At 35.0% G+C, this 27,797-nt stretch overlaps 2 protein-coding genes, 1 long non-coding RNA gene and 1 pseudogene across 5 annotated transcripts; 2 read left to right on the top strand and 2 right to left on the bottom strand.

The window, feature by feature from the left end:
• The first annotated feature begins 377 nt into the window (after positions 1-377).
• On the top strand, positions 378-2,130 carry LOC120117529 (annotated as a pseudogene).
• Positions 2,131-2,992: 862 nt separating this feature from the next.
• Positions 2,993-3,470, bottom strand: LOC120117534. Its single transcript, XR_005515672.1, has 3 exons — positions 3,374-3,470; positions 3,112-3,276; positions 2,993-3,014 (listed from the first exon to the last, which is right to left on the bottom strand). It is a non-coding gene; the product is annotated as an uncharacterized LOC120117534 (long non-coding RNA).
• Positions 3,471-10,928: 7,458 nt separating this feature from the next.
• On the top strand, positions 10,929-14,275 carry LOC120117511 (FT-interacting protein 3-like). The gene is made up of 3 exons (XM_039137782.1): positions 10,929-11,041; positions 11,615-11,684; positions 11,800-14,275. The coding sequence occupies exon 3, from the start codon at positions 11,807-11,809 to the stop codon at positions 14,123-14,125; it is 2,319 nt and encodes a 772-aa protein (XP_038993713.1). The 5' UTR covers positions 10,929-11,041; positions 11,615-11,684; positions 11,800-11,806; the 3' UTR covers positions 14,126-14,275.
• A 299-nt stretch (positions 14,276-14,574) lies between these two features.
• On the bottom strand, positions 14,575-25,878 carry LOC120117512 (CCR4-NOT transcription complex subunit 9-like). 3 transcript variants are annotated; one of them, XM_039137784.1, is made up of 9 exons: positions 25,621-25,878; positions 23,952-24,023; positions 22,309-22,398; positions 21,666-21,708; positions 20,315-20,421; positions 19,320-19,415; positions 15,378-15,568; positions 15,171-15,240; positions 14,575-14,956 (listed from the first exon to the last, which is right to left on the bottom strand). In XM_039137784.1, the coding sequence occupies exons 1-9, from the start codon at positions 25,804-25,806 to the stop codon at positions 14,846-14,848; spliced, it is 966 nt and encodes a 321-aa protein (XP_038993715.1). In that variant the 5' UTR covers positions 25,807-25,878; the 3' UTR covers positions 14,575-14,845. The 3 variants fall into 3 exon arrangements, with proteins under 3 accessions (XP_038993715.1, XP_038993714.1, XP_038993716.1); XM_039137783.1 differs by lacking the exon at positions 23,952-24,023 and adding an exon at positions 23,843-23,914; XM_039137785.1 differs by lacking the exon at positions 23,952-24,023 and adding an exon at positions 23,843-23,911.
• Positions 25,879-27,797: the final 1,919 nt, after the last annotated feature.

The following is a 27,797-nucleotide window of genomic DNA, read 5'->3' as shown; positions in this document are numbered from 1 at the left end:
GGCTTTGTATCTCCTAACACTCTCAAAATTCCTACTTAGTATACTATTATAGATTAGTTTTATACATTAAAATTGTATCTTTAGCTATCATTTTACTTTGTTCGCCGATCATTATTTATAACTTCTTAAAAGTTATGATTTGTAATATTCATCAATTCATATTTATGTGAATTTGAAATTACATTTCTAAATATTATTTATCTATAAAACTTTAGCAAATGTTAAAATGTTAATATTTTTTTCTATTTTTAAATCTTGTACTTCTTTTTTTTAAATCCAAACATTTTTTTTCTAAAAATTAGAAATTAGTAGAATAAAACTTCGATCGCAACATAACGTTAGGGTCCTTATTTTAAGGTTTCTGTTATCCGCCTCCTATGAAACACTCAAGAGTAATCTTGTGTGGTTTGGCTTTTGCAGGAGACAAATTCTTTTGGTTGAGGGATGAGGAATTTGCTAGGCAAACTCTTGCTGGACTTAACCCTCTTAGCATAAAACTTGTGACGGTGGGAAGGGGACACAGATTGTAATTGTTATGATTTTTTGTGCGTGTATAATTCAGAGTTTTTTTGTTTAATTTATCATTGTTGGTTACAGGAATGGCCATTGAAGAGCATACTCGACCCTGAAACCTACGGTCCTGCAGAATCCGCAATCACCACCGACCTTATTCAACGAGAAATCAATGAAGTCATAACTGTCCATAAGGTAATCTGAATAACATTTTTTTTCAGCTGCGTTGCTTTTATTGTATTTGCATAACATGCTATTTTTTCTTCAATTTCCATTTATGCAGGCGATAGATCAAAAGAGACTATTCATCCTTGATTATCATGATTTGTTCCTACCCTACGTGAGAGAGTTAGAGATCTTAAAGGCCGTGCACTTTACGGATCACGAACCATATTTTCTTTAACCCTGACGAGACTTTGAAGCCTATAGCCATCGAGCTAACTCGACCACCGATGGACGGCAAACCACAATGGAAGGAAGTTTATACGCCTTGTTTACATTCCACCGGAGATTGGCTTTGGAAACTTGCCAAAACACAAGTTCTTGCTCATGATTCAAACTACCACCAGCTTGTTAGTCACTGTAATTACTATAGTTTCACTGATTCAATTTCTTGATTGTTTTCCTCCAAAGATTATAATTCTTTTAGCATAGGAAACCTGAAACTGTGCTTTGCAGGTTGAGAACTCACGCTTGTGGTGAACCTTATGTCACTGCAACCAATCGACGTCTCAGTGTGATGCATCCAATTCATCGACTACTGCATCCTCATCTCCGGTATACGATGGAGATCAACGCATTGGCCCGAGAATCATTAGTCGCTGCTGATGGACCGATTGAGAAAATCATGACCCTTGGCAAGTATTATCTAGAGGTTGGCTCCGTCTTTTACGACCAACATTGGCGGTTTGATCAGCAATCATTGCCTGCAGATTTGATTAGCAGGTATATATGATTTCTTAATTATCTAATTCTTTTCTAATTATTGATCATGGGTTTCTGTTTTCTTATTACTTTTTGTTTCATATTTTGCAGGGGAATGGCGGAAGAAGATCCAAGTGTTCCTCAAGGCCTTAGGCTAACTATCAAAGACTACCCTTATGCCAGTGATGGTCTCTTACTCTGGGATGCCCTCAAACAATGGGTTACTGAGTATGTTAATCACTACTATCCAAACCCGAGCGTGGTAGAAGCTGATCAAGACCTTCAAGCATGGTGGACCGAAATCCGAACCGTCGGGCACGGTGACAAGAAAGATGAACCATGGTGGCCGGTTCTTAAAACCCCGAAAGACTTAATCGAGACCCTCATGACTATAATTTGGGTTGCAACAGGTCAGCATGCCGCTGTCAACTTCGGACAATACACGTATGCAGGGTACTTCCCTAGCAGGCCTTCGTTCACGAGAGCTAAAATGCCGAACGAATACCCTACCGACAACGAATGGCGACGATTCTTGAGGAAACCCGAAGCTGCATAACTCGAATGCTTGCCTTCTCATATTCAAGCAACTCAAGCAATGGTGGTTTGGGATGTGATCTCACATCCATTCCCCGTATCTTAAATATCATGTACTCGTAAAAACTAGTTCAATTCTAAGGAAAACCAACTTATTCTTAAAGTGAACATAATTGTCTTAAAGAAAGAAACAGAACATAATGCGAGGCGGACAACCTCTTAGAAACAATACCTTTGTCATCAATCTCCGTCTATAGATGATGACCAACGGGTGTTGGGGTATGATCACACCTCTTAGAAATTTTAATTATAGTTTAGATATTTTTTTTATTATTATTAATTTTAAAAAATTAAATTTAAAATTTGAGTGACAAACATTATTTATCCTTTTAAAGTTTTGAGGTCCAGTCCAATTCAATTTTTGAATAGTTGGGACCTTGGACAAAGACAAAAGAAAAACCATGAATCTCCAGTTAATAAAATCTCACCATCATTTAGAATAGCAATTATCAAAACCATGAATGGAGAAAAGTCAAACTTCCAGATGAGAGCAATAAACAAAAATCCAAACTACAAAAAAAACAGAAATAAAAGTTCACATATATGAATCAACAATGCATGAAGATTAACGTTTTCAAAAATTGTTTCCTATAAAATAAAATAATTTCATTAGTTATGTACTTACCACGATACGGATTGTGATGGAGACGACATAGATCTGAGAAAGCAAAGAAAGCAAAATCATGCATTGCAAAGTATACCATGTAAATCTTAGACCACGTTTAAGAGAAGAGAGTAAATTACAGTGTAGCTCTTCATCCTTTGGAAAATAGCTTTGCTAGTTAACACGACACTGATAATAACACTCAATTCGGGTTCCATAAGAACAATGTCCGAAGCACTTCGTGCGGCATCTGTAGCATCAACCACAACAATACTTATATCTGCCTTTCTTAAAGTAGGAGCATCATTAACACCATCTCCAATCATTTCATAAATGCGCTTCTTCTCCTGCAACTTTTTCACAATTTCGTATTTGTGCTCTACAAAAAGTGTCATAAATAGATGTTAAGAAAATAAACGAAGGCAAGGGTGAAGAATTCCTTGCTTGTGGATGGCCAATATGCGAAAACCAGTTACCTGGAAACACGCCAGCAAAACCATCTGTCTTCTCGATCAACTCTTCAACTGGAAGGGCAGCTATGTTTGCATCCTTGTCTTAACCCAGCAAAGAAGCAGATGGGTACATGTTCGTGCCCATTCCAAGTCGGCGTCTAGTTTCCTTAGCAATGGCAAGTTGATCACCTGGACATAATACAAAAGCATTTACTGAGCTAATGCCTCAAATGAGGTAATGCTAACAGAATCGTGCATGAATAAACTCATAAAAAGATTTAATTACCAGTGATCATCTTGACATAAACACCGAGATTAAGAGCTCTGTGAAAGGTTTCAGCACTGTCATGCCTTGGAGGATCAAACAGAGGCAACAAACCTACAAATTACCATGGAGAGCAAGCACTTTCTTTTTGTTTTTTCTGGAAATTGCTGTTAAAGTATAGCAAACAAGAAATGGTAAGGGAACTTTTCGGTATTAAGATAACAGAATAGTGATTAGAACAAAATGAGTTCTATGAAAATAAAAATAAAACCTGTCTAGCAACAGCTAATGACCGAAGCCCACGCTCGGTAAGCTTGTCTATGATGGAATGAACCTTTTTCTTAAGATCTTCTCTTGCATTGCAAAGGTCCAAGATCTGCCAACAGATACAAAATAAGAGTTACGTAAGACCTCGTAAGTTTTCCTATATTATCAGCTGAAACTTGACAACAAGGTTACCTGTTCCGGATCACCTTTGCTTGCTAGGTGCCAGTTTCCATTGGAATCAATGTAAGTCAACGCAGTTCTTTTGTCAACAGGATTGAAAGGCAAGAAATGGACCTCTCTCATGCCAGCTCTTGCCTGTATGAATATCATATCGAACATAAATATTCATGTAAGAGTCATTTCCCCTTACTTTTAGCAGAATCAAGAAATGAAACAGGAGATATAAGAAATCGATATACCTGCTTAGGATCAGCAAGCATTCCAACAATGGCGGCATCAATGGCATCTTGATTTTCAGTTCTAGAGGCCCTTGCGGCAAGCAGGACAACGTGCTCTTTGTCCACATCCTTTACAAACACCTCAATCAAGTTTTTATCAACACTGAGCTTGTTGAGTGTCAATGTTCCTGTCTTATCACTACAGAGGACATCCCCTTTCAATCTCGGATTGAAATGAAGAATGCGAGGAGGATCCTCGCCCTCCACTGTCTTTAACCCTTGGCAGTTCCATCATAAACTGCTTTACCATCACTGACTCATCCTCTTCTTTCGATACTGCAATTTTCGGATCATCCTCTGCATGCTTTCGTTGAAAGAGCTTTCGTTGAAAAGAAGACCCGACACAGTCTTGAACTCCGACATTCTACGCGGAGGTGTCCGGCTTCCTGCTTGGCGGACGAGTTTCGGGTCATCGTCCGGCCGAGCATGTGCCGATTTGTCGGTGAAATCCTCTTCGCTCTCGAGAAACAAAGGTCTGGGCAATGCGTCAGTATAGAAACCAGCGGGATTTTGAAGCTCATGAACAGAAGGTAGAGGAACAAAACCCCCATCAAGAACTGAACCAGTCTAAGTTAACTCAGCGACACTAACGAGTCAAATTCTGCTCTCTTCATCGTTTACTTGAAAAGAAAAGGCGTTGGTTTCTGTGATTTGGGTTTATGGAGATGGGTGAAGAGCTGAAACCCTATATTTGATTCACAGAGAAGAGAGTAAACCAAGAGGATATGTACTAGTCTATAACGTCGTTCGTATAAAACGTCAATAAAGTATGAGTCATTAGCGGCACCATTAATGTATTGATAAATTGTGGTGTTTATTAAAAAAACGCTATTACAGTATGAATCTCTTATGGCGTTTTTTTCAAAAATGGCATTATATATGTCCTATTACGGCATAAAAACGCCACTAAAGTACGAGTTTTTAACGGCGTTTGTATAAAAACGCCATTAAAATACGAGTATATAATAGGGTTTATATAAAAATATCACTAAAGTACGAGTCTTTAGTGGCGTTTAAATAAAATTGCGACGTTAAAAAAATGCCGCTAAAAATACCGCAATAAACCCATTTTACTGTAATGAAAGCACATATCGAGAAGAATTCCATAAACTTATAGTAGTTTTACTAATCTACAAAATGATTCTTGAAAAGTATTTGAAAAAAAAATAAAAACCAAAAGAATCCAATCAAAGCAGCAAATTTACAAAGAATTGAAGCAACTTCCACATGACTTTCGTACACACTTCACACTTGAAAAGAAATGGGAACAAACCTAGTACAATACCTGAACTTGAGACTTTGGATGCAGTGCAATTTTATCTATAGCTTTTATGGACTTTGAACTAATCAACAGCTATGAGCTTGAGAATGGGTTCTCCACCAGTTATCTGCAAAAATGCTTGTGGGTTAGTCAATTGATTCCTTGCAGAATATCGGCAAGAACAAGGAATGCGAAGCAAAAATTACAGATATACTAAAAAAATAGGAAGAGGATTTCAACTATAAAAGGGAAATTTTCATCACAGGAAAAAACACTTACTTTTTCAACATATTGATGAGAAGTGTGAAGATCTTTAAAGGATCGGAGTTTGGGATCTCAGAAAAATGAAAAATCGTTGTCGCTGCGTATAGCGCTTCACTTATTCAGAATCTGAAAATGCAAAAAACACTTATTTTTGGAACTGGAAGACAACCCAAATGAGAGAATACAATAATAGGGTCTTGGGTTCTTACTGAGCTTCGTTTACTTGGGGGATAGCTTCCGCCTCTTATACGACCCTTGAGAAGGACGACTTTTGACGGCGAGAAGAACAACCAGAAATATTACTTTTGGCGGAGAGAAGAAAAAAATGAAATGAATGAGGTGGAATAAGAAGTGGGGAATGAAGGAAACCCTATTCTGTAAAATTGTGACGTTTTATTGACAAACGCCACTAAAGTATGCACAATAATGGCGTTTGTATACAGATACGCCACTAAAGACAACCATTTTACGGCATTTCTAAAAACGGCACTATATTTTAACTCTATTGCGGCGTTTTATATACAAACGCCACTAAAAGTGCAGACGAAAAAAGCCACTATACGAGCTTTTAAAATAGTGACACTATATATATCAGTTTTTAGCGGTTGTTTTGAAAACGCCGATATATTTAAAACATTATTTCAAACATGACCAAGAATGATATTATTTCAAATGTTGTCCTTTTTTGCTTTAGTGTTCCATGAATGATATTCTTTCAAACATGACCAAGAAAAACAGTGGCTGCTAGTTTTTAATTAAAAAAATGTAATAATAGAATTTTGTAACTTGCAACATAGAAGATTTATATATGCTAGTTTTGGTGCTAGGTAGCGTGCACTCTAATACTAAAATTTATATTGTCTTTATCTTTGTAGCATGATGCTATGCTTTATGATGTTTCTCCATAGCATTTTAAAACCAGAAACAGTACACTTAAGTGGTTGTGGTGGTTGATAAAAAAACTTGAAATTAGTACAAGAAAAAGAAAGCATCGTAAAAATTTAAGTCAATTTTGAATCAAAATACAACACTTATCCTAATCTTATCACTCTGGAATTAGTTAGCTACTCCAAGTTAACTATAAGAGATCTAATTTGCATTTATAACAATCAAAATAGCAATAAACTATGCCAAAAAACAGAGTTAACAAAAAAAACAAAAGTCAGTCAGAATAGAAAACAGATTACTCTCAAATTATCGATATTAAGCTCCGGTTAGTGAAGTAGACTGGAAATACGATATCTGCTACAAAGTTAAGAAATCAAAATCCAATGTTAAAATCAATCTGGAAATTACAACAGGAACTATATCAACAATTTACAACGCCACACAAAGACAACAATATCTACTAGTATTAAAATACAGTCATAACAGTAAACACATGTATCCATTTTCTCTTCATTAGTATATTCCAACCTTCACTCCACACGAAATGACAGATTGATAGCAAGACAATAGTTCTGACAAGCAAATTCTTCTTGAAGAGACCGGCACCGAAGCCCTCAAAACATGTAAAGGAGAAAAATGAAAAAGGAATAAAGGTTTGGGGACTAAGATTCTAAACTTGTGGCATTTGTTACTAAAACGCCACTAATGTACAGACAAATAGCGGTATGTTGCAGCGTTTTAGAAAATACCACTAAAGTATGCATATTTAACGACGTTTGTCTAAAATGCCACTAAAGTATGGTTCTGTAGCGGCGTTTGTTTAAAAAGTCACTAAAGTATGGGTCTATAGCGGCTATTGTTTAAAAAGGCCACTAAAGGATGAGTATTTAAAGGCGTTTGTTTAAAAACGCCACTATAGTATGGTTCTGTAGCGGCGTTTGTTTAAAAAGGCACTAAAGTATGGGTCTATAGCGGCTATTGTAAAAAAAAGCTACTAAAGTATGAGCCTGTAGCGGCATTTTTGAAAAAAAACGTCGTTAATGTTATCATTTTGTGGCGTTGTGCCTAAAACGCCGTGATATATATTAAGTTAGTGGTGTTTACATTCAAAACGCCACTATAGATTTATTTTGCTAGTTACAATTGAACATATATTACATTCTATTTACTTAGGAAAAAAAAACTAGTTCGACATCATCATCTAAGTAAGTTCCAGTTTTTGCAATCACAGGGACATCTCATTATCATCTTATAGATTTGACTTTTGTTATATTATTAGATTAATAAATATGATAAAAATATATATAACGAACGTAATATTATTTTAACACGAATAATATGATATATTGAATACATTATTACAAAATAATTAATAAAAATATCAATACACATTTAATAATTATATATATATATATATATCAATAAATAAGAACCTTTAAGTAGAGATATATGCACAAGGTTAAAAAATAGATATATGTACTAATTTGATGAAAATAATATTATATTATATTTGATCTAGATTAATTAGTTAATAAATTAAATATAATTTGATATATAACGTATAAAAGACAAATTGTATTATAAAACTGAACTTTCTCTTGTACTAAAATAAACTTAAACTAACTGAAGAAATAACTAAAAGGGAGTTGAAATTAAGATGTATCCTTGAGGTGCTGAAAGGCAATGCTACTGCAATATTTGAAAAGCAAAACGTGATCAATTTACTGATATGATATAAGTTAATAGGGTGAAAAATTAAGGTTTAAATGGAAAGGTTCTTCTGGTTATTCTTGGGAGTGCCAAAGGGGTCACGGATGGAGTGATGGGGAACGTAGCATGCGGCGGACTTTCAAGACGGCAATCATAACCTTCGAATCGCAACGAAATCAAATCGCCAGATTTGTAATAATAGTAGAAAATAAGACGTGGAGTCCAGATGATAGCACCTTCGTCTGAGCCGGGATTGAAGTTTAAAACCCTAAATTCTTCATTCTCCGTTGGAAACTCTTCTCTCAAACCCACTATTCGAGGGTGTCTAGCCAATGCCTGGAGGCTAACACTGTGCTTCAATATCCATTCACTAGTATCAGCATTAAACATCCACATCCCAATTGATTTTAAACTATTGACCTTCTCTGCATATTGAAGTCGTCCCATGCATGAACCGATACACCCTCCTCTGTTCTCCTTCTCTCTATCATCTCCACCAGGGAGTTTAACGTAATCGCAAATGACATAATCATTATCATCGCTAATGGTGTACCACAAAAGGAGGCGAGGTCGGCCTAATCGAAATAGCTTCCCATGCAAGTAAACAGCTGTTGTATCTACACTGAAAGTGTTATTATCAACTGGGCGGTTGTACTTAACTTTCCGTACTTCAGTCCATGAGTAATAATGTAAACACAAAACATCCACAACACCGTCTTTGGGGAAGCTAAGGATTCTAACAACACCGGCATCGACTGCAAGAAGGGATAAAAAACTGCGTTTACGCCGAGGACAAGGGATAACGAGAAGTTGCTGGGTTTTCGGATTCCACAAAACATACTTATATTCTGAGGGGTGTTGGAAGAGCATCAAACCATTGCAGGAGTCGAGCAAAAAGTCTCCGCTGCCCAAATATGTTCGGAAGACTTCATAGCGGACAAAAGTAGGCCAAGCAAAAATAGCCTGAGCCACAACCTTAGAGTCAGGAAGTAACACTCTACGAATCATTTTCTTGGCAAAAGTCTCGACAGATATATCACATCCCAAAAAGGGTGTTACTTTGGGGACGCAATAGCCAAAAATCAATTCATACCATCCTTTGGAAACACAACAGCATCTCACCATAATCTTAAGTGGCAATCGGCAAAGCACTTCAATCAGCAAATCATCGCAAAATGGTCCCTTGTTTCTTGCCGGAGCGACTAATATGTCGTGCCCGTGGATGTCAGGAGCCTCCATTGGCTCCACCGTATACCCTTTCGCCGCCATGTTTGAAAAGATTTTCTTAAACTATTATGCAACTAAAAAAGCCTAACTCAGCCTCACTTCCTCCTCTTTAAATACATCAGTCAACTGTACACACTTCAAATAACCTTTCATAGGTTTTTCTTGTTTCCTTTACTCCAAGTAATGTGTTTATGTTTATACTTTGGTAAACAAATTTTAAACGAACTCAAATCTTTAGTTTATTTATTTATATAAATTATATATTTAGATTATTATCTCATAGGTAGAGTTCATAACTAGGTTAAAAAATTGTTGTGTGTATATATATTATTTATTTATTTTATTTGGTAAATTATCAGTTAATAAAATATAATGATTTAATCTCTTTATGAAATAAAAATGAAACCTTTATCATTTACATTTTTATTATATTATATACAAATTCTCTGATATAAACACTTGATTAGAATTTAATTTTACTTGAAAAGGAGTAAATGGGACGGAATCTCATTATCTTTTCATACTCATAGAATTCCATTAAAAACAAAATACACAACCTTTGGCGAGAGAAGACAGTCACCACACGGTAAGGATAACTTTTTTTTGTATATCCATAGTCCCATATTTTGTCTTTAGACTCTCTCTATAGGGACTTTGTCATACACACTTATTTCTAATTATTTACACCATTGTTTTCTATTTAGCCACCTCATCTTATCTGATTTGATTTCACTACAAACAAAACCATAAACCATATATTTGTGTTGAATTTGAACGTACATCAGCCTCAACTTCTTAGTATTACATTCGACTTAGTGATGAATTAATCCGAATTAAATCTTATAAAAATGTATTATAATATTATCCTTTCAATCTAGTTTCACATATTAAAAAAATGAAATGACAGTAATAAGTCATTTCAGCTTTACATTTCTTTATTTGGAAATTAGTTACGGGCTTAAAAAAATCAGATAGCAGATTCAACCAATTGAGCTTTTCAACTATGGATATCAGCAATTGATATAGTATAAACAAATATTAAATAGAATAACTATGAACTGAGTTAATGGGACACAAATGTCATAGATATAGAAGGTAACGCCCATGCATTGTAACTCGTAGATACCACGAGAAAATCAACAAGATTTTGAAAGAAGAAGAAAAAGGGGGTTAATTGGTAGCCCAAGAGAAAATGAAAGGGGCAGCAAAGCCAACCCCAACATCGAGTCAGAGGACAGCCCCACATACGAACAAACAAACAAAACAACTCTTCCCCACGCATGTGACCCAACCAACCACACTCTTCCCACGTATGACTCCTTTTTTATTTTTATTTTACTTATTTATTATTTGAGTTTTAACAAGTAAATAGTATTATTATTATTATTATTCATGCTAAAATAAAAATAAAGAAATATTAAAAAGAAAAATGGTTTGGTACCCAGCAGAGATTCAGCCTTTTGTCAACAGATCTTCCAGTGTCCCAACCCACATGTCCCCACTTCCTTTTCAGTCTTAAGTTCTTCATTTGCTTCATATCTTTTCAAATGAAAATAAAATTGCTTTTCCCATTCTTGAAGAAAGCTTGATTCTTTAGTTAACATTCTTACAAAAAAGGTAACATTTTTCTATACTTTTCTTACCAAAAAATACGAACGCTTTGTTTTTGGTTAAGAATTGTGTTTCTGGGTTGGTTTGAGTAGTTGTTTAAGCTTTGAAACTCTTGTGTTTTCGTGGTTTACACTGTTAAGTTTAGATGGTAATAATATCAACAATGCATGGTAAAAGATAATACATGTTTTCTCTTTACTCGGCTTACTTGTTTCCAATGTTTGGTTTGATGGGGTTTTCTTGTTTTAGATCTGTTTCTGTTTTTTTACAAGAAACGCACATTCATTGTCTTGTACGTTTTGATTAATGTTTTCTGTTTTAATGCTGTTGTTTGGTAGCTGGGAAATTTCTTCTTTTTTCCCCCACTTTCCTTTTCTTTAAGGAATCTTCAAATTCACATCAGTTTGGCTGTTAATTTGAAATACATTAAATGCTCCCTTACTGACAATTATAACGACAGCTCATAGAAACAAGACCACTGTTTTTGCTACTGTTGTACTATGTTGTTTTTTCTTTTTACCCAGAATCCAGATGGAAGTTTGATGTGTTATGTTCATAGTTCTTCCTGGATTTTGCAGGTGTTTTGTGTTTCAAGTTTAAAGCTTTCTTACTAGTGTCTGCCTAGTGATTGTAGCCGGTTTTTGTGTTTCAAGTTGAAAGCTTTTTCTTTTGTGGTAATAAAGAAACCAGACACTTTAGTTTTTGTTTCTGATAACACTTGTCCCTTGTTACCTCTTGCTTAACTGTAAAGTGTTCTTTAGAACAAAGATGCAGAAGCCTCCACAAGCTGTAGACTTCGCCTTGAAGGAGACCTCGCCGAACATCGGTGCAGGAGCTGTTCCAGGCGATAAGCTTTCGAGCACCTATGACCTCGTCGAGCAAATGCAATACCTTTATGTTCGGGTTGTGAAGGCCAAGGATTTACCTGGAAAAGATGTTACCGGTAGTTGTGATCCGTATGTCGAAGTTAAACTTGGGAACTACAAGGGAATCACTAAGCATTTCGAGAAGAAGAGCAATCCGGAATGGAATCAAGCGTTTGCTTTCTCGAAAGAAAGGATTCAAGCTTCTGTTTTGGAAGTGTATGTGAAGGACAAGGATGTTGTCGCAGATGATTTAATTGGCAGGGCTCTGTTCGATCTCAATGAAATTCCGAAAAGGATTCCTCCGGACAGTCCATTGGCACCGCAGTGGTATAGATTGGAAGACCGAAAGGGTAATAAAGCCAAGGGAGAGCTCATGCTTGCTGTCTGGATGGGAACTCAAGCAGATGAGGCATTTCCTGATTCATGGCATTCAGATGCTGCATCGGTTGGCCCTGATGCCGTTTCAAACATCCGATCGAAAGTCTATCTTTCCCCCAAGCTTTGGTATGTGAGGGTGAATGTGATTGAAGCTCAAGACTTGGTACCTACCGATAAAAGCAGGTTCCCTGAGGTTTTTGTGAAAGCGGTTCTTGGAAATCAGGCTTTGAGAACTAGAGTATCTCAAAGCAAGACTATCAACCCAATGTGGAATGAGGACTTAATGTTTGTAGCTGCTGAACCTTTTGAGGAGCCTTTGGTTCTAAGTGTAGAAGATAGGGTTGGATTGAACAAGGACGAAACATTGGGTATGTGTATGATCCCTCTCCATATCGTGCAGAGAAGGTTAGACCATAAACCGGTGAACAGTCGGTGGCTCAATCTAGAGAAACATATTATTGTCGATGGAGAGAAAAAGGAGATAAAATTTGCAAGTAGGATTCACTTGAGGATCTGTTTAGAAGGAGGGTATCATGTTTTGGATGAATCTACACACTATAGTAGTGATCTTAGGCCGACAGCAAAACAGTTATGGAGACCAAGCATTGGAATCCTGGAACTGGGTATCCTAAGTGCTCATGGACTGATGCCAATGAAAACGACGAAAGACGGACGAGGAACCACAGATGCTTATTGTGTGGCTAAGTATGGGCAGAAATGGGTCCGGACAAGGACAATCGTTGACAACTTTATGCCAAGGTGGAATGAGCAGTACACTTGGGAGGTTTTTGACACTTGTACTGTCATTACAGTGGGTGTTTTCGACAATGATCATATACATGGGGGAGCCGGAGGGTCAAAGGACTCGAGAATTGGGAAGGTACGGATTCGGCTTTCTACACTTGAAGCTGATAGGGTCTATACTCACTCGTACCCTCTTCTGGTGCTGCATCCTTCAGGGGTTAAAAAGACTGGTGAAATTCAATTGGCTTTGAGGTTCACCTGCTCAAGTTTGATTAACATGCTGCATATGTATTCACATCCACTATTGCCTAAGATGCACTACATTCATCCATTGTCTGTGATTCAGCTTGATGTCTTGAGGCATCAGGCTATGCAGATTGTCTCGATGAGGCTGAGCCGGGCTGAGCCACCATTGAGGAAGGAAGTTGTGGAGTACATGCTCGATGTCGATTCACATATGTGGAGCATGAGGAGAAGCAAAGCAAACTTCTTCAGAATCATGGGAGTTCTCAGTGGGTTGATTGCTGTTGGAAAATGGTTTGATCAAATCTGCAACTGGAGAAACCCTCTTACAACCATTTTAATTCACATCCTTTTCATTATATTGGTTCTTTATCCCGAGCTAATACTTCCCACAGTTTTTCTCTACCTTTTCCTAATTGGAATCTGGAACTTCCGTTGGAGGCCACGGCACCCTCCTCACATGGACACTCGACTCTCTCATGCTGATGCTGCCCATCCTGATGAATTGGACGAAGAGTTCGATACCTTCCCCACTTCTCGACCTTCTGATATTGTCCAAATGAGATACGATCGTATAAGAAGCATAGGAGGCAGAGTTCAGACTGTGATCGGTGACCTCGCAACTCAAGGGGAAAGATTCCAGTCTCTACTAAGCTGGAGAGACCCTAGAGCAACCACTCTATTTGTGACATTCTGTTTGATTGCGGCCTTGGTTCTTTACGTCACACCATTCCAAGTCATTGCTCTTCTCATGGGCCTTTACGTCTTACGGCATCCGAGGTTCCGCCACAAACTTCCATCTACACCCCTTAACTTCTTTAGGAGGTTGCCTGCAAGATCAGACAGTATGTTATGAGCTCAAGTCAATGTGCTTACCATCCCCTTGTGTTGGTGACAAATTCATGGTTTTGTTATCAATTATGTGTAATTTTCGTCTTCCTTATTTAGTAAACTTCATGCTGCAGTCTGGTTTTATGCTTCTTTTTCATCCTGTCAATCTGTTGTATCCTATGTTGTCAATCACTAGATTCAAACTTCTTCAAAGTTCCATTTCTCTCGTTCTCAAGAGTTCGGTTTCAATCTCATCCCACTCGATATTAAGCTGATTCCATAGACCACATTTAATTTTTTGTCGGATCAGAAAATTTCAAACAAACAGAATCTTGTATCAATCAAGTAAAATGTTTATATGAAAAAGTTTGACGGTTTAATTGGTTCTTTCTACGCAGACAAAACCAAATGATACTTCAACCATGTTTTGCACAAATGAAAGAAAAAGATGAAATAGGCAAGAGCTAACGAGCATGACGTTGAACAGCCTGACCAATCATACACGAAAAATAGCTAAATAACTGTATACATTTCAGGTTCAACATGAGAATGGTCTGATCCCTCCACCTTACAACCCCATCTTATGTCTCCGACTGCATTTCCTTTTTACGGGCTAACAGCATATCACTAATAAATGCTGATTAAATCAAAATACCAAAGATAATAATAGTTGGATTAAAAAGGATGCTTCCACGCCATGCCGGAAAAACCAGCTTTGAATGATGGGGAAAAAATTGTATGATTGTCAGTTAACCAGCATGTGATCGAATCCTGCACCGGTTTGAAGTGATGGTACCCGACTCACCCCGACATTGTGAAGCAACTGCTGCAGCCACCTCCTAGTGGTTTGATCTTCCTAGAAGCATGAACAAAGTGGATGAGACAAACAAGGAATATGTAAAAAGAATCGGAATCAATCTTTTTGACAAAGGATTTCAAGATAAAACGAGTTCCCATATCGAATCAACTAAATATAACCCTTAGCAGCTGGATTCTACAAGATAAAATACAACTTGATTATCGTGCATTTATTCTAACCAATAGCAAAAAATAGAAATATTAGTACTTACACGAAGGCAACTACTAAAGGTGGCATCTCGTAACATATCTGGAAGGCAACTTCTTAACGCATCGCAAGCCCTATATTATGAAGGAAAGCCCAGAGACCGTCAATTTTATGCATAAACCTCAAAACGAAATTATGGAAAAGTAAAGAAAGAGGATGAGCTAAAGCCAAAAACTAATGAGCGAATCCATGATCAACTTCATTAACAAACCTTGGGTTATCTGATAATCGAAGATAACATCGAATAATATGTTTTAACAGTCGTGAAGGGGGTTGCTCAGCAAGTGCTGCAACCATATTTCCTAGAACTCGACCAACTGCAAAAAACCGCTCTGCAGTAGTGCAAATATAGTCCAAGCCAACATCATCCAGTAGAATCTTCTGAACTATAAAAGTGGCAACCTGCCATCAAACAATCATTGTAACTTATCAAGAAAGTTAACTGGTTTAAAAACCTATTTTTGGGTATTCAAGTCTGCCAAAAATAAATAATTGTTCATGTATTTGCCGGCCTTGGCAGGTTGCCCGGCTGCCAGCATCTCAAGAATGTAAGTTTTTATCCTAAAAATTTCACTACTAAAACAAAAAACATAATGTCAGATGGAATACATAGGGTGTAACATCCTCCATACCGGGTTAGTGATTAAAGTGTAAGATTTTAAAATGTCAGTGATCAAATTAAAGTAATCGAAAAGTGAAGGAATTAATTAAAGATGTTGGGTAGGATGAATTATTAAGTGAACGAGAACTAAAAGGGTAAAAGGGTCATTGAGCAAAGGTAATAATTAAATAATTGATAATGGGTATTATAATATCCAAGTGAAAGAAACAAGAGTTTCCAGATAACTCTTGATTCTTCTTTCTTCTTCAACGAGAAGAGCCCAAGCTAAGGTGAGTTTAATTTCTCTTGATTAATCCTTCAAATTCAAGCATGGTTTTAATTATGGAAGCCTTAAGAAAGATTATAAAAGGAAAAGAGTTGTAGAAACTCAAAGAATTGTAAGTTAAGGGAGATTAAAGGTTAGAAGCCATTGAATGAAATATTGGATTAGAGGTCATAATAAGAATTAGAAGTTGGATTTGACTTGTTATCAAGCTAATTAAGAAGTATAAGGTGATAGAATTAAAGTTAGAACATGTTGGTATTTGAGTATGATTCTTGAATATCATGTAAAAGATAGGATTTTGAGTTTAAGGAAGTGATTATGGAGTAGAAACGAGTTTAATTATGTGTATGAAAGTTAGGAATATTAATGGAAGTGAAGTATGAGGTATGGAGCTGAAAATGAAGGGATTTTCGAGTTCAAAAATGTGATTTCTGGGCAAGGGGAATCGGTACCCATTCAAGGGGAACCGATACCCCCTCAAGCGAACCAGAATTTACAAAATGTTAAGGGGGAACCGATACCCCCATAGGAGGGAACCGATTCCCCCTAAAGGAAAATTATGAATATGGGTTTAATAAGTTCGTTTAAGTTGCTAGTATCCGATTACAAGATGTAGGTATCTAATGATTGCCTCAAAATGTACATTTATGTAGATTCTGCGCGTAAAGCAATTCCGGAACATTTGGCAAGTAAGATCGATCAAGAGAAAGATAAGAGATTGGAATTGACTAGTGAGGCCAAGGTGAGTGCATATTCAATAGTATATGGTGTGATGGGAATAAGACTTGCGATGAGTTTATTTCCTGAAGTGTTACATATGGATTCATGATTAAAGGCATGAGTTGAATATGAGTGTATGTATGTTTGATTATCTGAATTGATATATTTTGTATGTGCCATGTGGTTTATGTAAAAACACGATTAAGTGTTATTAAGAGAATATAAAATAAGTTATGAAATTATAGGAATATAGAAGATAAGTCGAGAAATGTAGGGAAATAGAAATAGATGTTTATTAAGAGTCATAAGAGAACAAATATAAGTAATATGATAATGAAATATAAGACTATCCGAATACATGGTTATGAGATAAAATATGTAATAATAGGAAAATATGATGAAAGTGAGTTTATGAGAAGTGATATGAACTAGGTAAACATGGGTAACAGTATATGCATAATGGAAACATGACTTGGACAAGTACATAGTGGTATGATTTATTATGAGAATTAGTATAATGGAGCTATATGAAAAGATTATAATGAATATATGAAATTGAATTAAGTAAAGAGATTAAATTAGTACCTAAATTAAAATACTATTAAATGATATATGTTTAGAAATACGACATAATTTATAATCTAAGGGAATACAAAGAAATGGAGCATAAGGTAGATAATATGATATCCGTTATTATATATCTATATGATATATGTCATCATGTAATATGAAAGGACTCTGAAAATTGATATAAGCTATGAGAAAGTGTTATAGGTGTTTCTATGTGTTATATGAAGCATATATGATCATTTGTGAACAAGATATGATATGTATGTTTATATGAATATCTGAGAAATGATCTACGCTATATGATATGATATATGTGATTATGTGCATTTTGGGATATATGTTGTATGATATGGATCTATGTAACTACGTAAGAAAGTATATAAGCTATGTGACATGTAAATGTGACTCATATGAAAATGTTCTATGAGTAATTGAACTATGTGTTATGTGAAATGATAAGTATAAAAGAAAATGCCCATGTTATGTGTCTTGAGAGCTACGGTATAGTTGACATGCCAAGAGTCGAGGGTCTATGTGGTCCTTCGGGACATATATGTATTCTTTGGAACATGTGTGAAGTCTGGTGAGACACATACTTGATCCTTGGCATATGTATATGATTCTTAAGGAATGATATGTGGTCCTTCGGGACATATATGTATTCTTTAGAACATGTGTGAAGTCTGGTGAGACACATACTTGATCCTTGGCATATGTATATGATTCTTAAGGAATGATATGTGGTCCTTCGGGACATATATGTATTCTTTGGAACATGTGTGAAGTCTGGTGAGACACATACTTGATCCTTGGCATATGTATATGATTCTTAAGGAATGATATGTGGTCCTTCGGGACATATATGCATTCTTTGGAACATGTGTGAAGTCTGGTGAGACACATACTTGATCCCTAGTATATGTATATGATTCTTAAGGAATGATATGTGGTCCTTATGGACATTATTATATGGCACTACGGTGCAATTCTACGCGGCATTCCGGTGCAATTCTACGTGGCACTTCGGTGCAATTATACGAGCTGTGGTGACAGCATAGTGCACAACCTCTATAGACTCACATATCTATAGTTTTCACATGTGTACATGGCTTTGAAAAGAGAACATAATTTGATATAATGATATGTGTATTTCTCGTGACATGGTAGAAGTGCATATATGTCATGGTGATATGGGATGCTATGTGTTTATATATTATATGATTATAGAAATTAGTAATGTATTGTGGTTTATTAAAATATATATAATATGTTTATATTCATTATATGTTCATATGACGGAATTGAAGTAATGACAAGGGAATTAGTAAGGATAAACAGGTTGGTGATATGAGAACAATGTATGTGATATATGTATATGGTGTGTGATATGATGTGTGCATGATATGATATATGTGTGATAGGGGTTATGGTATCTGTTACGTAATATACATGAATATATGTTGATGTATATGTAAATAAGTTGTATAATTTGATAGCATAAAACAGTCATGCATGATTAGTGGGTATGAATTCCATTAGATGTGTTTTCTTTATGCCTCACTAAGTCATCAACTTAGCGTGTGAGTGTTTCACACGCATGGTACAGAAAGTGAATATGGAAGCTGTGAGGAGCAATACAGGTCAGCATCTCCCTTACAAGATTTCAGATCAGAAAATAGATGAGTTAAATGATTTTTGTTATTTTGAATATAATTGGCATGTACTAATTGATTGAGTTAAATATGCTCTGATCGATTTTGGTTATTGTGGTCAAATTATGTAACTAAACTGCTTTTACTCTAAGGAAAGTTTTAAATTTTCTTTGAATTTTGTCAAGAGTCAAAGTTTGAAAAGTTAATGTGACACCTCGGACTCGTATCCGGGTCGGGTACGGGTTGGGGTGTTACATAGGGAAGCACAAAAAACAGATAATTTAGCACAGTTGGTATATAAGTAACGAAATCAACAAACCCAACTGTTTTTGATAGTTCGCTGCCCATCTCCATCGTGCGCAGACATAAGGGGATTATCTCAGTTGAAAGAAGGAAGCTGATAACTTCTGTATCATCAACCTGCAAAAGAAAGAAATAGCATTTTATTAGTATATTTAGAATTATTACGCAGACACATATGAATAACAATAAAGAGAGAATTTCTAGTTTGATTCCAATTTGACACTTATAATGCCTCTTTCCCACATGTTAAGTGTTGCAAGGAACAAAGATTTTTATATAAGAAGCAAAGATCATATGTTAAAACAAAAGCCAACATAAAGAACATCATCTATTGCATGCTCTCAAATCTGAGGGATCTAAACAGGGAAAGAGAAGAAAAAACAATATACATAATTGACTTTTTCCCCTTTCTGATACATATTACATGTTTCAAGTGGAAAGACATCACTAATTACCTAGGAAATAGAGGCACAACGCTCTCAACTAAAGAGATGGGGAACAGCAAGTAATAAGGAACTCCATAGTTCATTAAATTAGGCTCCTGATAAGCATTCAATATATAATTCCTACTGGGTAGATGATTATGATTACAGAGTTCAAGTGACACATAAGAGGAAAACACTATGCAAATAGGGTTTTAGGATAGCCATCAAAGCTCTTCCTTTACACAGTTTGTTACAAGTCTCTTTGACCATAAAATTCCAAAGGCTGCCTATGGAGTTTATAATAATATGTAGTAGATCGTGCAAAGCCCCACATCCTATTTACAGCAGTGGGTGAACCACATCTTTTGTCATTATGTTTTTTATCATATATTTTACACAAGGCCACTCAATCCTCCCCATGATTTGTCATAGAGTACCACTTTACTTTTAGAATTCTTTCGCAGTGCTTGGATCATACATTTACTTCAACCTAGCATGATCTAGTTTATTGTATAATGGCATTATATTCCATGAAGATCGACGATCACATTGCTGAAAATTCAATCAACTTAAATAAAAAAAATGAATTACCTTCACCAAGGCACCAATGACACCTAAGCTAGTAAGCCTCAAATACTCAAAAGGCCTTGATTTACTTGTTGTATTGAGGAAAGGATACAGATACAAGGGTATATGAGCTGCAAATGTAAAATAATTAATATGAGATGTCAATTAGAAATTTAGAATAGATGCAGCTTTATACAGGTGATGAAAAGACTATTTGTCATTTGTTAAATATATATAGGAAGCAAGAAAGTAACATCACTACTGCAAAAGAAAAGAAAAGCTTCCTTATTTGAGGAGAGAGGGGAGAACGCAGACAACAACATACTAACAACAAGCAAAAGGACCAAGCAACTAAGTGATAATGTGGTAACAAAATGTAACCTAACCCTCCACAAACAAGCTATGCATGCAGCCCAAAGGGCATAGGGCACACAGGATAGAACTTTTAGTACAAAGGTACCTACAAAAGACAAATGCACAAATGTCCAACATTAATTCAACCTTTCTGTCATTACAACCTCATGAAAAGGAACAAGAAACCAGTTTATTTCCACTTTCAATGTTTTTCTCTTTTAAAAAGCTCAAAGGCTAAGAAAATGTACTAAGTTTCAGTCAACAACTTTACCCCCAACATAAAAGAGTGTTTAACCCACTTTGTATCATAGTTCTAAAAGTTATTAAAAGATGTTAGAAATTTTACAATAATCAACCATTAACTTTTGATTATGCATATAGCAATTTGTTTACATTTACCAGTCAGCAACCATATAAAATTTCTAGTAGTCTTCTCACAGGAATTTCAGTTCAAATAAAATTTCAATAATTATAGGGGTGTTTTTACTTTATACAAAATCATTTGAAAAATAACTACATTAAAATAAGTATTATTATTCTAAAAACTGTCGTGAAATTATAATCTCCACAAGTGTGGCTAGAGGTTTTCCATATGACCATTTAATAATTAAATGTTTTATTCCTTTTCATAAATGTGCTCATGTAAACCCAGTAGAGTGAAATAACTCTATCGTTGGTGTCTAGGATAATCTGTCTAAAGAAAAGAAATCTTATGGTGAAAAAGATATTTGAAAAAATCAGTAAAATTGTTTATTCCACGACCTCACAATATTTCTCGCCCTATACAATGAATACTCGACTTCTATGAGTTCAAAAACAAGAAATCTCAATACAATGACCTACACTTTGGTACTTGGAGGAAATTCCATTTTGACAGCATGCTATTTCAGAGGATTATCCATAATTAATCACAAAATGTTCTTATATATGCAACTTCAATAATTAAATAAAAAAAAGTAAATATTCAGGTCATTTGCTAAGCAACGAAGTGCACAAGGATGCTCATCAGATAAGAATGTACCATTTAGGAATAACATCCTTGTGTCCGGATGAGAAGCCACACACTGTAAGAAAAGATGAAACGTAAGACACGTTAGCACAAATTTAAAAGAAAATAAAATGGTGGACTGGCCATTTGCCTTGGTTGAACCAAGAACTGAGCCTATGAGTCCAATACGTATAAATAAACCAGCTCAGCCAGAAACCGAATTAAAAGGGTTTTAGATTTTCTATTATTATTCTTTTTAAGTGGTGGGAATTTGTATCTTTGGCTTTCTATTTCTATATTAAATACCATAACATTTATCATTTTCTTTTGTTATTTAATACCAATTCAATATTAAAACCATGTAAAAGATGTTTAAACCCCTTTTACTGAAACAGCCGGTTGGACTGATTGAACTGAAACTGACAGCTCTACCAGTTCAACCTCTGGTCTGGGTTTTTTTTATGGATTTATTCGTTAATTAGCAATGCATTTGAATTGACAAATACCAAAATAAATAAAAGTTCCACAAAACTCCATCTTTCTTCTCCAACAACAATTTGAGGGGGGAAATGTAAAACAAACTCACAGGTAACATTAGTCAGGACTCATGATTTACCATTAGTGAAGCGAAAATTCAATCCAACGGAAACAGTAGGAAAGGCCAAAATGATATCACCTGAAGCAGTGCAAGAGCATTACAAACTCGATTCGACTGAGCTGGGGTTAGATTTGGTGGTGAGAGAACAGGATAAATTGAGACTATCTCCTGCAAGAAAAAATGGCTTAGCATCAAGAAATTGAGACAGAATAAATGCCTAAATATGACAAATTTTTCAATTACCAATTGGCACCTCAATTAATAAAAGAATATATAAGAAGCATCTAGAATGCCAGAAGTGGTTATTTGACTAAAATAGACAAGAATCTACTTGTTTTGACCGCGAAAAATTAACGCCTGAGAACTTTTCCAAGTGCAAGTTAAAGTGAAAATAAACTCAAAAATCAATTTACACCAGCTATACACTTATTTTGAAGCAAACATTTACCTTTTTCCCCCAACAAGTCATTTCTCACTGGGCAAAAGTAATAATCCTTTCTACTACAGCCCCAATCAAATAAAAACAACTTTTTCCTACCTCTTCCTATCCTTTTTTCCTATTGATTAGGTCCAAAAAGAAGCAAATGTTTTTGCAAATCGAGTTAAAATGAATTTATATGTGAAATAATCCAAATATCAGAAATGTAATTGCAACAAATAAAAATTTCACATGCTACAAGCACCTAAAAAGGAATTCCAAGTTTTACACTTACAGATAAATAAAGAATAGTCGAATAAATAAATGCAAGTCAACCGGTGATGTTAAGGCGTGCCTAGGAGCTCAGGCACAGCCAAAATATGGGAAACTGTTTCGCATCATCCCATGTGAAGCCATTTGAATTAGGCGAGAGCTTAAATGCACTGCGCTTTATTCTATACGCAATAAAAAGCCAGCTTTCACAATTTGACCTGTTTACCTCATCCCTTTTTTCGATTTGGAAACTCACAATGACATAAATGTTCTTTATTTTATTAATTAAGATCCCACCAATATTAATTAGGTTAAAATATCAAAACAAAAATTAAAAAATATAATGTCACCTTCATCCCATCCTTAACAATCATGTTCTGTCCACCTCCACCCTTTTCTTTGTTAGCTTTAATTTGAGTTCTTTTTCTTATAATCTTCATTCTCTGCCTACTCTACTATATTTTCTCCAATCCTTTTCTTCTCCTTCATGGTTAACTTTAAAGTCTGTTTAAAACAGAGGAGATGTTGTGTGTAAAAGTTAAAAAACAGAGCTCTATAGTTTGTATTGGAATTCCTTTTGTACATTCTTTTCTGATCTGTATTTGGTGCAGAGTTCTAATTCCCTAGTTATTATCATTTATTATAATTTGCATGTATTAAATAACTTTTTTATATATATTTCACATGTATTTTTAAATGTATGTGCCTTAATTTAATCAGGCACGAGCTTTTTTGCTTAGAAAACAACAGCAGTAACATCAATAACTCAATAGGAGAAAGTTGATCAAATGAACTTACCAAGTTCTCTATCAAGCCACGTGCTTAGACAGTGAATAAGAACTTACAAAAATCACAAAGAAAGGGAATGGAAGAGGACAAAAGAAGGAAGTACATTTGAACTACCAACTATAAATAGCATACCTGTAAAAGGGCAGCAATAGTACCAAAAGAATTCCACAACAATGGAGCCAAATCTTGAAATAATTCTCTCTTCTAAAAATAAAGACAAAAACAAGTTTATTAGGCATACCTGAATGAGTGCAGCTATAGTACCAAAAGAATTCCACATGAAAGGAGCCAAATCTTGAAATAATTCCTTGTTCTAAAAAATAAACCAAAAGGTAGACACTAGTTTATAGTAGTAACAAAAAAAATGCTCATATAGAGAAAGAACATGAGAGATTAAGTTGCAGAATTGTGCACAAAGAAAGAAGACAAGAACTATTCTGAGCTATTTACCTTACTTTTAAGACTTTTGTAAATGACACTGAACCCATATATTTTATTTTCAAAGATGATGAATTCACTTCAATCAACCACCCATGTCTCCATATCACTCACTGTAGTGAGTAGTTGACTAGTTGATTAATTTGCTACTCTCAAGAAAGTACAAGCATTTCAACCTCAATATTCAAAAATCATCAAGAAGATAATGCATACAAATGTGGTTTAATGAAATGCTAAATGCTTTAAAATGAAACAAAAGCCCTTGCATTAGAAAATCAATATGCATCACATGAAAAGGGGAAAAGAAGAAGAGAAAATGCAATCTTTAGTTTCCGACCCCATTTTTATCCTTAAGAAAATAGACATGAAGAGGTTATTCTTAAAAGTTAAAAAGAACCAAATACAAGATATGTATGATCCCCTTCAAGGCCACTATGTCTTTAAGGGGTTTCAACATAAGAAATGACATGCCCATGCGACCATAAAAATGACACTAGCGGACGATCAAAAGGCTTCATATAAATAAATAACTCGTTTGAGGATGAATCTGATCAATATTACATTTAAAGCAAGAGTACTCGTAAAAGTTGATACCATATAAGACAAGGAGTAGATTAATAGAAAATTCTAAAATTTTCAACACTATGGATGGAACACATTTAACGCAATCTTAATCCTGCCCTCTTCTAATACTTGATACTACACAGGAAAAGGAGTAGATTAGCGAGAAGATTCTAAAATTTCCAAGGTTCTACTATGAACATATTTAACACATTCTACCATCATCCAATTGAACTCAGTCTTCTAATCAGGGTTTCAAATCGCGGTCGCGTTTTCGGTTATTTCAGATTTACCGTGATTGCGGCCGTCGCGGATGCTATTGCGGCTGTCGCGGGTAACTCGGACGGCGGCGAAACCGCTATATCGCGGTCGCGGACCGTTTTTTAAAACCCTGCTTCTAATAGTAACTAATCTAAAGAATGTCTTTTCTCCAAGGCAAGCTGCATCATGCTTTAATAGTCTTCATCTCCCAGAGTCCAAAACCTCACATTATCCGTATTTTCAATGACTATTTGACCAAGCCATGGAAACCCGCATTAACGTATGTCATACCCGTTTCAAGAATTCCATTCTCTCACGGGAATATGACCATCTATAAACCCAGAAATCAACAAAAGAAACGTAACAAGACCTTAGGAATTAGCTTCTGAAGTGCGGGCTAGATATAGTGTCATTTCCATCTTTATGCACATAAAAATTAGAAGAAAAAAACGGCACTTTTGCATGCAGTTTCTATTAGTTCCTCTTAAACTAAAGATGAAAAAATATTTAAAACCTGATACCACCCAGGTTAAGTACTTCTTTAAATCAAAACCCTACTTTATGAAACATATAAAAGATCAGACGAACTAAAGGCAACATTTAATTAAATACTATAAAAGTTTTTTTTTTTAAATTGTTGATTAAATTACCTTCGATAGTTCGAGAAGAGCGTTCTCTCGGAGATCAGGGTTGCTGAGATCGAGAACTAAATGCTCGGCCGTTGCCATTTTCCGATCCTTGTTCGCCGGGGCTCCAGCGGCAGCTGGATTCGACGCGCTGGGTCCTCCAAAAGGCGAATTCATCGATAGAGATTGAAGCAGATTTACCGTTTGCATAAATTACAGAAATAGGAAAATTGAAAATAAAGACTTTCTTGCTTCAAAGGAGGAGAAAGTATTGTACCCCAAAAGGAAAAATGAGAGAGAACTTTGTTTCTACATAGTTCATAAAATAAAACTTATCGCCACGTGCATTACATGCGCGTGAGGTTGGCTGTCAATTCTGCCCAATTGAATCTTTTATTCCTATGTAACTATCCAATAAACTAAATGGGTTATTATTATTATTACTACTAATTTATATTCTATTTGCTTAGCTACTATCGAATTCTAAAATAAAAATTCATTATTTTTTAATTTTTCATTAAAATGTGGTAAATATAAGGAAGTATTTATTTAAAGATAAATTCTTAATCATTTGATATTAAATGTTCGTATCTATGCCATTCTTAGGGCTCGAACTCAGGATCTTAAAAAATAATAACAATAAATGTTATAATAGATAATTAATTAAAAATATAAAAAAATAAAAACAATATATAAAAACTCCGTATTTAAAAGTATTTTTAAAAATTAATTTTTACGTTTATCTTTAAATATTAATTTAAAATTTGTTTATATTATAAAAAGTACTTTTGGTTCTGGAAATACTTTTAATAAATATTAGTAATTAAATTTAAGTGTTTTAATATCGTATTTCTTTTCATCTAGTAAAAAAGTTTATATTGTTATCATAAATTGACATAAATGTGGAAAATAAAATAAAATTGAATTTTATTATATATATGATTAAAAATAACTCAATAATTTGATTTTTTTTTAAGTTTATTTTATAAAAAAATATATTGTTCATCCTGGAAAACATATTTTTTTAATAATTATTTTTAAAACTAATAAATGTTCGAATTATTATGGAAATTTGTAAAGAATGTTTCACCTGATTTGAGAAATTATAAAATATTTGTTACTTGATTAGGTTCCACCGATCAAATATTGAATATTCTTTAAATGAGTACTTCCAAAACATTAAAAATTAAAAATATAGAGTTTATTTTTTAATTAAATGGAATTTCAGTTAAGATATTAAATATGTTCATGGTGCATACACACAGGACTTAAGATGTCCTGATTAAGTAAGGAGAAAATAACTTCAGTGACCAAAAATCTCATATAATATACGATTTTAACCAACTTTTTCAGGATTTGCCAAAATGACCAACAAAATCGCAATGTGATCGCTAATTCGCAACGCGATCTCCATTATCGCAAATCAGTTTCCAGATTCGCAACGCGATTATGACTATCGCAATGTGATTTTCCAATTTCGCGTTGCGATTTTCCCAATTCGCAATGTGAATAAGTAAATCGCAATGAGAATTTGGAAAATCGCAATGCGATACTGACTATCGCAATGCAATTTTCCTAATTCGCATTGCGATTTACGTATTCGCGATGCGATTTTCATAATTCGCAATGCGAATACGTAAATCGCAACGCGATTAAGTAAATCGCAATGCGAATTAGGAAAATCGCAATGCGAATACGTAAATCGCAATGCGAATCTTACTATCGCAATGCGATTTACATAGCGCCATTCGTATTAACGCGTATTTTTTTTCAAATTCCAAACACGAATTTTTTCTTAATAAATCGGAAACTGAACCGTCTACAGTAATCGCAACTCATAACCTCAAACCTAAAATCACAACACTCAATCCCATCTCCATCTCTCACTCTCTACGGCAAAATCCGTCCCCATCTCCGAAGATTTCCGTCCCCATCGCCGGCGAAATACCTCACAACCATTCACAGTCAAAAATCCCTCACAATCATTCAGAAATGGAAAATCAACCACCGAGGGTTAGTTTTTTTTTTTTTTTTGAAATTTTTGCATTATTTTAGGTTTTTCATATTGATATTGATGATAAGTTTACTGGTAATTTCAATAATAGATTAACCATTTTCTTATTAAATTCATTCGATTGTTGCCAATACTGCTAAACTGTTTAGCCTGTGAAGTTAGTATTTGTCTTTTTTTTGTCTTTTGG

The sequence above is a fragment of the Hibiscus syriacus genome, unplaced genomic scaffold, assembly GCF_006381635.1.
Source record: "Hibiscus syriacus cultivar Baekdansim isolate YM2019G1 unplaced genomic scaffold, ASM638163v2 tig00110320_pilon, whole genome shotgun sequence".
Taxonomy (NCBI): domain Eukaryota; kingdom Viridiplantae; phylum Streptophyta; class Magnoliopsida; order Malvales; family Malvaceae; genus Hibiscus; species Hibiscus syriacus.
The sequence above is the reverse complement of the archived record's forward strand: the minus strand, read 5'-3'. Positions and strand labels throughout refer to the sequence as shown.